General features: G+C 39.5%; 1 protein-coding gene across 4 annotated transcripts in view; it reads right to left on the bottom strand.

Annotated features, from left to right (window-relative positions):
- Nucleotides 1-14,428, bottom strand: part of GRID1 (glutamate ionotropic receptor delta type subunit 1) — an 817,493-nt gene that overhangs the window by 26,467 nt on the left and 776,598 nt on the right. For all 4 annotated transcript variants that reach the window (XM_054034733.1, XM_054034734.1, XM_054034735.1 and 1 more), the window contains exon 13: nt 13,363-13,558. In XM_054034733.1, coding sequence (XP_053890708.1) covers nt 13,363-13,558 — 196 coding nt within the window. The remainder of the gene's footprint in view (nt 1-13,362; nt 13,559-14,428) is intronic.

The raw sequence follows: 14,428 nt of genomic DNA, 5'->3' as shown, positions 1-14,428 counted from the left end.
TCATATTGGTCTTTTAAATAATTATAACTATTAATAATGAATCAAAGACATCACCTTCAATTACACTGCTCTACAGCCAAAATGCTTCTGAAATAAATGTAGTCAAACTTTACTAATTCTGGGTCACTGAGAACAAAAATGATGCTTAAAATTGTTGATTGGCTCTAGTTTTCAAGATATGCTATTGGGACAGTATATACGACCCTCGACTTGGGAATGGCGGAGGATAAGTGAGTTATAAAGGGAAGGGATCTCAATTTAAACCAGAAATGACTAAAATACATCTTTGACTGGATCTAGGAATAAATCTATGACTGGGTTTGGACAGTACTTGCTTTTTAGGCAAAACAATGAATGATGCAATCTGAATCATACATGATATGAATTGCATCATGTTATTCCTAGAAGTCATGGATGATGCAATCATAACGAAGCTTACATCACTCTGCTGAACAAATTGCCCTATATCAGCTCTAGAAATCATACAGTGTCGTGCTCTCTTATTTGTCAGTGTTTGATTTTGCAAAGGGACACATTTCTGTTTAGCCAAAGTGAGCAGAGATGCCTCGTACTTGTGTGAACAGTGCAGATAACTTCTGCTATGTTTGTGGTGAAGTGACTTTTGCATCACAAAAGGGCAGTATAACCACTATGGTTAAGAAAGCCTATCACCTTTATTTTGGCTGCAAAATTGGAGATCAGGACAAGAGGTGGGCCCCACACATATGCTGCAACACTTGTGCAACAAATCTTTGCCAGTGGTTGAACAGGAAAAGGAAATCTATGCCTTTTGCAGTGCCAATGATTTGGAGAGAGCCAACAGATCATACCAGCAATTGTTACTTCTGCATGGTGCCTCCAGTTGGGAAAGGTATGTCAAAGAAGAAAAAGTGGACTGTGCATTATCCAAACAATCCATCAGCTATACGCCCAGTACCCCACGGAGAAGGACTGCCGGTTTCTGATGCACCAGAATCCTTCTCACTTGAGTCAGACGAGGAAGAGGAAGAGGATGAAACTTCTGGTCCTGAACCATCAATGTCACAGGACCCACATTTTCTCCCATCCTCCTTCTCTGAACCACACCTCATAACACAAGGTGAACTGAATGAGCTTATCAGGGATTTGGAACTACCCAAGAGTAAGGCAGAGCTGTTGGGCTCCAAACTACAGCAGTGGAATCTCCTGGCAGGTGATGTTAGGGTTTCCATGTTCCGTGACCGTCAAAAGGATCTTGTCCCATTCTTCTTCATGGAAGGTGATCTTGTAGCCTGCAACAACATCGATGGTGTGATGGCAGCCCTCCACATCGTTCATGATCCAGATGAGTGGAGACTGTTCATTGATTCATTGAAGACGAGTCTTAAAGTTGTTTTACTGCATAATGGCAATGTTTTGCCATCAATTCCAGTTGGTCATGCAGTCCATATGAAGGAAACCTATGACAACATGAAACAACTTTTGAGGTACATAAACTATGACCAACATCAGTGGCAGCTTTGTGGCAATTTGAAGGTTGTTGCTCTCTCGCTTGGTCTGCAGACTGGATACACAAAGTACTGCTGTTTTCTCTGCGAATGGGATAGTCGTGCAAGAGATTCCCATTACATCAAGAAAGACTGGCCACTCCGACAGTCATTGGAGCCTGGAAGGAAAAGTGTTCAGCATCCACCACTTGTTGAATCAAGGAAGATTTTGTTACCACCCTTACACATCAAGCTGGGTCTGATGAAGAACTTTGTCAAGGCTATTGACAAAACACAAGCAGCTTTCAAGTACCTCCGTGGAAAATTTCCAAAGTTAAGTGAAGCTAAGATAAAGGAAGGTGTCTTTGTTGGTCCTCAGATTCGTGAACTTCTTCGAGATGATGCATTTGACCATGCACTGCGTGGCAAGGAAAAGACGGCATGGAAAGCCTTCCAGTTAGTGGCAATAAATTTTCTCGGAAACAACAAGGCAGACAACTACAGGTTGTTGGTGGAAAACCTCCTCAAGGCATACAAAACCCTTGGTTGCAACAGGTCACTAAAGATACATTTTTTGCACTGTCATCTAGATTTTTTTCCACCGAACTGCGGATCAGTGAGCGACGAGCACGGCGAGCGATTTCACCAGGACGTTGCAACCATGGAGAAACGCTATCAGGACAAATGGAGCCCATCAATGCTTGCAGACTATTGCTGGACAGTGACAAGAGATGCTCCATTTAATGAATACAAGAGACAAGCCAAGAAGTGCCGAGTAGACACTGAATAGGACTAAACTATGTACATAATAGTTTTTTGCCTTTTGTTTCATAATCAATTTTATTTATATAACCCTTTTGCTGATTTTTAAAGTGTTACATAAACAGGACAGGTGAAATCTTATCATGTAAAGCAACCATAAACACATGAAAAGACCTAGGTTTACAATTTATGATTAAAACTCTACTATCTACACAATATACATAGACATAAAATGTAAAAACTTAAATATCTTAGAAACAGTAGCCAATCAGTTGTTTTAATGGTCATATTTGAATTCAGCACATCAAAATACATAATAAATAGCACATTTTATCTCTGAAGCAGACGACTTCTCAAAAATTGTAGACCAGTGTTATATTACTTGATATGGTTTTCCTAGGATTAGTGAAAGCATATTAATTCTTCCACTTCTACACAGTTACACACCTGGGCAGATACATTGTAAGCACTCTGGTATGTTCTAGCAGTCACAGCCACCAAAATGGCAGCTCACCAAAAGCAAAAAGAAAACCCTTTGAAAAGAGTTGCCCGAATCTGCAACAAAAGGAAGGATACAATTTTTAGAGACCAATTTTCTCTCTTAGCATGGAAGAGAAGAGTCACCAGATTCTCCCACTAGTTTTATTTGTGACTAATATTGACTTATTTTAGTACACACCTATACAGCTGTCCTCAAATGTGAGCCTTAATTGGATTCAAACCAATGCCTGAGTGCAGTGCGCATGATGAATGTAAATCACTTTACTTAACATAAGATGTAAGAAATGTCTGTGGATGGGGATTTTAATAAAAAAAATTCACCACTTTGCTTGGTTAAAGTAATAATTGATTTCCTAATGTATTTAAGTAATATGTTTTTTAAGTCTCTAGTGAACATACAAAGCACAGTGGAACAGATGGGCTGGAGAATCTAATGCAAATAAATGAGTAATCATAGATGCAGGCTTCCAAGACTTATTTTTTTTAAGTTAGGGTGATTTGTCTTTTCTCATCAAGTAAAAAGAGTTGGCAAGGCAGGAAGCTGACATTCTACATATATTTGTTTACAAGATTAGATCCTCAAGCACCCTCAACTAATGGCCTCATTTCTGACCATAAGCGGTTCCCAGTGGTTCTTTTCTATCTCCATGTAAGTTCAGTCTTGAATTGACCTAGAAGACAAGATTCTCTCACTTGTTTTATATCAGCTGCTGCCTACTTGAGACTGGGCTAGGAAATTAAACCCATTTCACTTTAGCATGCTTGGCTCTCAATGATCACAGTATGTTGAATGGAAGGGATAGCTCAGTGGTTTGAGCATTAGCCTGCTAAACCCAGGGTTTGTGAGTTCAATCCTTGAAGGGGCCACTTAGGGATCTGAGACAAAATCAGTACTTGGTCCTGCTAGTGAAGGCAGGGGGCTGGACTTGATGACCTTTCAGGGTCCCTTCTAGCTCTAGGAGATAGGATATCGCCATTTATTATTATAACTCCTTGATGGCTATTCAAACAGGACAAGAAACGAAATGTTGGTGAGTGGCCCTCCAGTGAAAAGAACCCAAGCAACCAGAAAGGAAACTCCCACTACCTCTCATCTGCCCATATACCCCTACCTTTTAGCACATTATCTCAGGCCAGAAAATCAGCCCCAGACAAACAGTATATCCTATCACACTAAACAACTACAATAAGGCAGCAAAATAACAAATGAATATGCTCAATAGGCTAAAATAATTCATTCATGTAACATTCTTTGAGAGGCTAGGATGACTGTTGCTGTATTAGTTAAGTATTTTTATAGTCCCAAATACAGCATGGGCTATTCAGATAGGAAGGACATGAACGCTATATGATCCTGTGCCAGCATCGTGAAGTAAGCCAGAGAGTGACACATCTTATTATTAATTATAATAATTATTATTATTGTTATTTAAAACAGTCCAGAAAACACCAGTTCCTAAAACGGCATCTTTGAGGTATGACACCACACCAAAGCAACCCCCCAAAATATTAGTATGTCTGACATTTCATGCACAATTGCCTACATTCCAAGTGGGCAGAGAGAGTTTGATGTGAATGGGGAAGGAATCAAGGACGAAGTTATCCCATGAGATATCCCATATGGCTGGAAACACAAAAATCTGTTTCTGAAAACACATACAGCCATCTATGAGTGTATTGAATAATGCTCTACCCCCAGCCATTGGTGTTAGTTACAAACCTGTTCATATCGGTCTCTGTCCTACCTGTGAATATGCTTGTATCTTTCCTGACTGTTCCAATTTCACCATTGGAATTGGAAGTGTCCATTATAGGACCATACTTCCATATCTATGATAGATCTGACAGGATTTCTGGTTCAGGGCAATATGCATCTTTTATAACCACATCCACTGTTCTACATAACAGCCTATTTGTGTATTTTAAGCCAAAGATCCATAATAAATAATGCACCTGCTTTGCAATATAAAGATGCAATTCTGCTGCATATATGTGCAATTACACAAGAGGCCAGAAGGAACTGCTATGAAATAATCTGGTATCCCCCGACACAGAATTTAGTCAAAGTGTGTAGAGCAATAAGGCAAAAAACAGGCTTAGTGCTAATGGAGAGATGGGACTCATAAAAGATGGACTCTGAGACACAAGATATGTCAGTCTTGTTTTCTTCTAGTTTTCACATCTGTATGTATTTGTTGCTTCAGAGCTGATCTGCAAACAGCTGTCTTGAGCTTCCAGTCTTCAGAAGAGGAACAGAGCCAATATCTATACTAGCATACTCTTATTTGTCCCAGGGCTGCTTGGGGAAACATTAACTTCCACAGGCATTCCATTTCCATTACAAGGCAATGCCCAGAGAATCATGCAGCTATGGCCTCTATTATGCAAGCTGCCCTGGATCTCTATTTTGCCCAGAGAAGCTTCCCATTACTGAGTTACAATTGGTAGGAAGCCTTTTGACAAGGTCAGTCTCTCTCTGCTGTTTATGATATTGCTATCCCGAGTTATGATTTGAGACTATGAAACAGTAAATAAAGTCCACCAGGCCTTTTTGTATCAATTATATATTTTTGTGACATAACCAATTCTGCCCAGTGCCATCGGAACTGTATAGTATTATTTCTCTGATATCCTCAGGATTTTAGCATAAACAGAAGTCTGCGTTTTAAACCCTTAATTATGCACACTTCTCAACCTCCAGAAATCCTGGAGGAGGTAAGATTGTTTTCTTTCTCTGATTGCCAAAGAGAGAGGTCCCAAAGATCTCTTTTTCCACGGGGATGATTTTCTCTTCTGCCATTTCTTCTACTTTCATAATATTTGCTTCTTTAAAGAATGGAGATTCCTTTCTCTTCGTATTTATATTACATAAAAAGCTTCCTGTGTGACCAAATATTTGGCTGCAGTCTAAATTCAGCACACTTCAAATCCATGTTAACATCCAATATGACAGGGAGGCAGTATCATTTGTGCAATTTAAAGAGGGGCTGTCGCACTGGAAAAAAATTAAAAATATATTCAATATAGTTACCTTTCACATGCTTTTCATTAGGAATGTGTGAAATGAGCTGGAGAAAATAAGAACTGACATGAATCATCACCCCAAACCCTAACTGAACCTTTTGTTACTCTTTGAATAAGTCTTGTTAACTTTCGTTTTCATTGCATTTTGAACTTCTTGACATTTTCAGGTCCAAGCCAGTAGCAGAAATGGAGGGATCAAAGTGCCACAATTAAGGCTTTTTTCATGGTATTTGGGACCCAACATGAAATCTGGAAGTGCTAGGAGCAGCTGTCAGTGGAAAGATATATGTGTGTATAGACGGTGGAAGGAAGGGGGCAGACACACGAGGTAAGAAAGGGGCTAGGGTTCTTTGGAGGAGCAGGAAGTGTGAAGTGGAGTAAGAAATACCCTAAAACGTATACATTGGGGATTGGGATTTGAATTTGACCGAATCACGTATATTATGCCCCCGATTGGAGTCCCAGGGTGCATGCAGGTAATACAGCAAAACTAGCTGGAGCTAAACTAATAGCTTGGTTAAACTATGGTGGTAGCGGTGATGGTGGTGTTTTTTCCCCTCTACCCATAAAACAGGCTTTCTAATGGAAATCCAGCAGATACTAATAGAATGGGACAACTGCCCTGGCTAGCAAGGAAAGAGGTATGGTGCAGACTAAGAGGGTAAGGAGGAAATTTGAAGGGAAAAAAACCCAAAGTTATATAAACAAAATTTCTTCTTTGCATTCATCAAATGGGCTTATCAGACTCCCAGGATATAAAAGGGAAAATCAAAGAGGATAAGGAGAGTGCAGAGAAGGACTAAGTAATTGCTTTCCATTATTCCTCACTATAGAAGAAGACTGGAAAAAGACCTGTCACAGGGGCCCTTGTTTATTAGTAGTGAAGTGAGGCTTTTTTAGAGAACAGATTGAAACAAGAAATGATGAAACAATTTAACTTTCAAATAAATACCCAGGTGTGGCTGGAATTCATCTGAAACTTCTGATGAAACTGACACATGAAGCATCTTGAATTACAAACAATACGGCATTCATCATTACAAGACATACCACTTCTTCGCACAACTACTGTACTGGCAGACAGAAAGGTCACCAACATTGCACCCATCTCTATAGTGTACCAAAGAAATGTAGAGGAGTTCGCTTTATTCTGGTACCAGAAAATAGATCAGAAAATCGATAAGGATAGAACTATAGAGCACCCAGCTTGGTATCAAAGAATAGCAAACAATCATGAGTTGTATAAGGAAACAACTAGCTTATTTAACATGTAACTATTTGAAAGAGTTAACAAAATAATGGATAAAGAGCCAGTGGATATTTAGGCTTTCAAAAGGCATGTGCAAGAGACTATTGAAGCAATTTTGTAATTTCTGGGATTGAGAGGTAAAGCGCTACCGTGGATTATAAAAGGTTTCAGAGACAGGAAGCAAAGAGTAGAGATAAATGGTTGATATTTAGCATACACAGAGGCTAATAGTAAAGTGCCCCAGAGATCAGTTTGAGGACAGGTATTGCTTTATCTGAAGGTGTGAATTGTGAGGTGGCATCATTATTGATAACAGAGAATGTAGATTGGTCAAGAGAACAGGAGGGCTGCCAGGAATTCCAGAGGACCTATGAAAATGCATACGTTAACTGGACAGCATAATGGTATATATGAACAAAGGCCATGTACATTGGAAAAAATAATCTAAACTATTCCTATGCACCAAAATTTTGAGTGAAGTGTGGCAATATCTCAGGAAAAACATTGATATGTGGACTGCTCAGAAAAAAAAATAAAAGCCTAGTTCAATATTCAGTGGTGATTTTAAAAATTAACAAGATATTAGGAGGCTGTAAAAAGGGGAGAGAGAATATAGAAAAATATTATAATTATAAATTATATGTATAATATTATATTATACATCCTTGCCTTAGATACTGTATTCAGTTTAGATCACCTCACTGCCAATAAAACATAGCAGAAATAGAAAAGATTCAAAGAATGGCAATGAGAATTATTAGAATCAGGAGAAGGAAGGGTTCCAACAGGGAGAGCTTTAAAAGATTATTGCTATTTAGTTTGGAAAGGAAAAGAGTAAGAGCAGGGGTGGGCAAACTACGGCCCGCGGGACTGTCCTGCCCAGCCCCCGAGCTGGGGCTAGCCCCAGGCCCCTCCCCTGCTGTTCTCCCTCGCCTGCAGCCTCAGCTCGCTCGCTCTGCCACCGGCGCAATGCTCTGGGCTGTGAGCTCCTGGGGCAGCGCAGCTGCAGAGTCCAGCCTGACTTGGTCTCCGTGCTGTGTGGTGGCAGCAGCAGCGTGGCCCGGCTCCAGCCAGGCGGCGCGGCAGCAGCGCTGCCAGCCACCAGTGCTCCAGGCAGTGCAGTAAGGGGTCAAGGAGCAGGGGGGGTTGGATAGAGGGCAGGGGAGTTTGGGGTGGTGGTCAGGGGGAGGGGGTGTGGATGGTGGTTGGGGGGAAAACAGGGGGTTGAATGGGGGCAAGGGTCCTGGGGGGGCAGGGGCAGTCAGGGGCAGGGGTTCCAGGGGCAGTCAGGGGACATGGAGAAGGGGTAGTTGGATGGGGCAGGGGTCCCGGGGGGGGTGCTCAGGAATGAGAGTAGGGGTTGGATGGGGTGGCGGGGATCTGGGAGCAGTCGGGACAGGGAGTGGGTGTGTGTCGATGGGGCAGGGGTCCCAGAGGGGCCAACAGGGAACAGGGAGGTTGGATGGGGCAGGAGTCTGGGATCGGGGGCAGATAGGAGGTGGGGGCCTGGCCACTACCCCTGCCCCTAACCGGCCCTCCATACAATTTACGAAACCCGATGCAGCCCTCAGGCCAAAAAGTTTGTCCACCCCTGAATAAGAGGGTTTATTATGTCTACATCTAAAATAATGAACAGTATAGAAGGAACTTATCAGGTCATCCTATTTATCCTACTCCTATAATGAACAGATGCTTAAAATAAAAAAGGCAACAATGCGAAATGTCTAAATATTCCATGATTCTCCAGGATATTCCACAGGATATCATGTGGGCTTACTAAGCTCCACAAAGGGATTAAAAGTGTATATGATTAAGAATAGTGTTTTCAGTTGCATTACCTAGGATAAAATTACAGGAGCTACCAAACTTCATGCTTCTTAGTGTACACTGATCAATAACTGGAGTGAGAAGGAAATTTTCCCCACATAACACTAATGCTGAATTAGTATTATTATGTGGAATCTGTACCAGTATTCCCATTTTCAATACTGTATTATATGGACCATTGTTACCATGAGAGACTTTTGAACCCGTAAGACCAAACTTACAGTCCAAATCAACTCTCCTCACACATCTTTGGAGTTAAACGAAACATCACTTGACTCTCTGAGTGCAAATCTGAAATACATTTGTGTCATTGAGTGTTTTGCAGTGCTTAGATACCCTTTGTGTGGTTGCCATCAATGTTTTTAGAAACTGTGCCTTGAGACAATGGTAGATGGTCACTATGGATGTACAGACTATATCTTTTATGAAAAGATGCATTTTCCATGGCAACAGAAATGCATGAAAGCTTTCAGAACCCTCTTTAACTTTATCTTTTTGTTTTGAGCTGCTTAAAGAGTTCAAATTGCAGAAGCAGATAGGAAATTCTCAGCTAGATTAATTGAGGTGAGTCGAATAGGGCAAAATTGACATGTCTAACACTTATCTATAAAAAAACCCAGACTCTCTCACATTGCTTCTCACTGCAGTTGGCATTGCTTTTCTTAGAAATTCACTGGTAACTAATGTCCATTTTATAATCCAATAGAACTGAAAGATATGGGGAAACTGAGAAGAGTCACAGAAATTTGGGTTTCAGGGAGAAGTCATATTTTTCCATTGTGCTGACAAAAGTCCTTGCTCTGAAAGATGCACTAGAAATATTTGTGGTTTTGTGCTATGGAGAAATTTAGATTTTACAATGCAAAAAATTAGAGTTTTAAGACTACATTTACATTTCACTTTTGTGTTCTAGGAAATGTATACTGATTAAAAGTCCAGTTTCATTGGCTAACACTGATTCTCTTTAAAAAAAAAAATACAATTTCTAGATGTGGTATTTGACATGAGCAACTTGTCTGTTTGTTCAAGGAGCTCAATGAGCTGTGAAGAGAGACATTTAAACTAGAAACACCGTATTTTATTTGACAATTTTATTAAATATTAAGCCTGATTTAGTAAATGTTTAATCAAATGGAAGCACAGGTCAGCTATGGGACTGCAGAGAAACTGGATTATAGTCAATGTTATTTGATGGAGTCGATCAAGTTTTATATATATCACACCAGAACATTAAAATCAGAGTTAATTTGACACAGTTATTATCATATAAATTTGAGCCACTTCCTACACTGAATCCCAAAGTTACTCTAATTGGTATTCTAAACAGTTTGCCAATCTAAAGCTAAAACCTGAGGCTTAAGTAAATCTAACTATAATAAATGGAAGCCCGTAATAGGTTTATAAAATATGGATATTTACAGCCTTGCTGTTGTTGAATATATTATGACATAATACGAGTGATATAGGGAAAATAAATTTAAATACATCCTGCATTTTTCTATGGTAAATGATTTAAATTTTTTTTAAACATCAATGCATGTGACAGAGTGCTTATCTATATTTCGCGTATTTATTTTTACTATTTTTTCATGCTGAGAAAGCATCATAAAATAGATATCTCATTTCCATACAGATCCTAAGCAGTTATAAAATCATACACGAGCACACTTTGTTACATGCATATAATGAGGGACAGTACATATAAAAGAAGGCGAAATGGTGACTGGGCCAAGGGCAGGGCATTTGGCAAAGTCAGCCTTATATTTTACAGTGGTTACAGGTTGAGGCAAAACCCACAAACTGTGGGGAAGCCACACACAAAAAAAATAGCTGAAGTTTATAGCAAGAGGACTTGACCCAGAGAAACCATTACTAGTATAATAATATTCCTATGAGAGAGAGAGAGAGAGAGAAAAAGCCTGATCGAAGGGTCATAGTAGTCAGTGAGAGGCTTTGCATTGACTTCAATGGGCTTTGGATCAGGCTTCAGGCAGGATTTATTCTTCTTCTGCCTCATGCTGTCTTAGGCACACACTGCGCACTCACTCAGTCTTTCGCAGGCAGAGCAGGGTCAATAGCTCCCAACTGCAACAGAATCCTGCTCAATATCATTAGTGGCAGAGCTCAGAGAATCATTTTCAAAGAACATGTTATCTGACAGGTGTAGCCTCACTTTATTCTCCCAGGATCTCTCTGAGAGCTCAGCACCATTTCCTAGAACTGATTTGTCATCTGAAAGAATCTGTGGATTTTTTTTTTTAATTCTCTGGACTAACTGATCCTGACTAGTTCTCAATGGGCATGTAAAAGTCACTATGTGAGCTGGGTTGGTTAGATGTGAGGAGTAGAACAAATCACATGATATTGTTTATGTTCTGTGCTTGGACAGCATGCAAGTACTTCTAGCCAAAATGTTAGTGTTTATGAAACTAGAATTTGGTTTGTACAAATTCTTGTACATGCAAACATGAAATCCACATTTGTGCCAAAAACTAGATTGCACTTATATTTGCAGCAAGTAAACAAACAAACTGGTGCAAACAAATTTATTTTAAAATTCCACACATTTTACAGGGAATTTGTTGCAATGTACATATAAATTCTACTTTTATATGTATTTAAAGGGTTACCCAAATAGCTTCATATGTAAAAGGTGAAACTGGTGTCTCCTTTGCTATTTGACAGTAGCGGTTTCAGAGTGACAGCTTTAATAACAAAAGTATTTGGAGGTAGAGCTTAGAGACAGCTTTGGGAACAGTGGTCTTGGGTGAACCAGTGGAAAGAGAAACCTCTGCATGATGGATGCAGCTGTTCAAACAGAACTGCAAATGCTGGAGTTCTGAGAGTGGAATTACACCTGTGATATTTTATTTGGTGGCTGCTCCTTTTGCCACCAAAATCTGTTCAAGACATAAATACTTGTTAATCAATTTGATTAGGAATAGAGTATTTCTGCTTGTGCATCCACACTTATTTTTCCCTAACAACGGAATATCCCTTGCCTGGAGTCCATTCTTTCCCATCAACTCAGCCTGTGACATTTTAAAAAGCTGAAGATTTTAATTTTTCTCTTTGAGCTTCTAGAAAAATAAACATAAAACATTTGGAAAAGTAAAATAATATAGAAAAGTCTACATATTAGTCTCAGCTTTTCAAAAGCATAAAGAACTTGTAACAGTTGTGGGCCCAGAGATACCGGTTTTCAGTTTACACCAAAAGAAACTGACCAATGATTCTACATTTATAATATTTTATTTTAAAAAATAAAAAAACTGATAAAAAGGAGTCTATGATATTCCTCTAAAGAAAGTTTTAACTTTTATTGACTTCCTGTGCATCCTGTCTGCTGTAATTTACTTCTGATTCACATTTGTCATTCACTTTCTGGCCATGCAGAGCTACAGCATGGGAAGTAGCACAAGAAATGTGTGTATGCATGCATGTACACTTCTAAGGCACTTCTAAGCAACTGGGTGGCTGAAAGTTGAGTGTCTGATTCCTGTGTCATTGCTCGGGGTCAAATGCCATAATTTCTATGTACTAATGAGACAACATATTTCAATTAGAAAGTCACAATTAAAAGAAACTATCACAGGCTTTAGGACCCTGAACAAAGATCATGGCTCCTCTACTGAGCCACTCTATGTCAGCTGCTTGAATCCTCCATGCACAGTTAATTTAACTTAAAAGTGTGTGTGTGTGTGTGTGTGTGTGTGTGTGTGTGTGTGTGTGTGTGTGTGTGTGTGTGTGTGTGAGAGAGAGAGAGAGAGAGAGAGAGAGAGAGAGAGAGAGAGAGAGAGAGAATGAATAGGTGAGTGGATATATTAGTGAGCAGATTAAAGTGGCACTGAATAACTGCATGGATGGGTAATATGTGAGTGGGTAGATGAATTTTTGAACAAGTGGAGTACCATTGTATAAACAAAAATGACCAAAAACTTAGTTCATGTTTCTGCCCTAATGTAAGTGGACATAATTTTGCTGAAGTGAATAGGACTGAATTTAGTCCACTGACAACAATAATCATGGGTAAACGACAAGTTTCAGCACCCAGGGAAAATATAAGACCACCCAAGGTAACTCTTTCAAAAGTGATTTAGGTACCTAGGAACCTAAATCTTATTAAATGTCAATGAGACTTAAGCCATAAAAATGGGACTTAGCTACAAATGAAAATTTAACCTTCAGTCTTAGAAAGAGGAATGGGAAAGGTGCAAAAGAATTAGCAGTTGTAATGTACTAGAACAATAGCCTTTCAGAAATGGAGATCTGAGTTCCATGTGAGAACTGGCCAAAGGTTGAAATGATTTTGCTGGGGAAAGTATATTCCCTTAGTAGAAGCATAATGCTATCAACAGTTTTGTCCTCAAATCAATTTGCGACTTTTACTTAAAAGAAACCTCGGACTGGAGAATTTTTTATTTTAAATCCTGCCTTTATCACATGACAATTATTTTCATTCATTAACTCCATGCAAGCTACACAAACACAATACAAATTTAAAGTAAAATTGCACTATTAATCCATTCTTACCTTCCTGATGCCTTCAGAAGGGTTCGATACACAGTTATCTGCCCCATTATTTTTACTGATTGTCCTCCAAAGTTCAGCAAATGTGTTATCCTGCTCCAAAGGGTTTGTCCCTTTTGCTTTGAAGTATTCATAGACTGCTGAATCCCTGACAGTACCGTAAGACATATCCATTTGTTTGGACAGATCTTGAAATGTTCTGAAATTCAAGAGATGTTGAAATATTAGTGTTAACTGGTACAATAGAGAGATTTTATTAGTTAAATGATCTCTCTTTATGGCTGTCTTTAGAGAGAAACAAAACACCTACCATCAATCAGTCTCATTTGCATGTCTCTCTTTTTTCATAAAAGGAACCCAAAGTGTAATTCAGCTGCACTGAAATCATACGAGGTTTCATTTTACCTGAGTTCTTTTAGTGAAGAGATTTATTTGGAAGCGATAACATTCATTCTGATGCCCATCAACATATTGAGATCATGTTGCTATGCTTGTGCAAGAGCACAGAGCAATCAAGTTTTATTAAAGCATGTGGAAAACAATGTTTAAAGATACAGGTCAAAATCAGCTCTCATTTAAATCTGTGTAAATAGGGAGTACTTCCACTGAAATTAGTGGAGTTACTCTGGATTCCAGCAGTGTAAAATTGGGCCAAAAATCAATACACTAACTTTAAACGTCTATAGGGCATTACATTCCAAATCTCAGCAGCCCCCAATAAAATAAACAATTTTCAGATACCCACACACTGGGCCTAATTCTTATTTATGCTAAAGTTGCTTTATATCACTCTGACAGTGCAAAGGGGCCTTAAAGGGTATGTCGACACTGCAGCTGGCACACCGAAGTGTGCCTCCCAGCTTAGGTAGGCAGATAAACACTATCTCCATTCGAGCAAGCTTGCTAAAAATAGTGGTCTGGACATTGTGGTACAGGTTAGCCTCCCAAGCCCTAGTCTGCCCAACCCCCCTGGGTCTGAGCTGAGGTGGCGAGCCCATGCCACAGCCTGTGCTGCAATAGCCACATTATAATTTTTAGCATGCTAGCTCAAGCGGAGCTAGCATATATC

This window comes from Malaclemys terrapin, chromosome 7 (assembly GCF_027887155.1).
Source record: "Malaclemys terrapin pileata isolate rMalTer1 chromosome 7, rMalTer1.hap1, whole genome shotgun sequence".
In the NCBI taxonomy this organism is placed as follows: domain Eukaryota; kingdom Metazoa; phylum Chordata; order Testudines; family Emydidae; genus Malaclemys; species Malaclemys terrapin.
The sequence above is the reverse complement of the archived record's forward strand: the minus strand, read 5'-3'. Positions and strand labels throughout refer to the sequence as shown.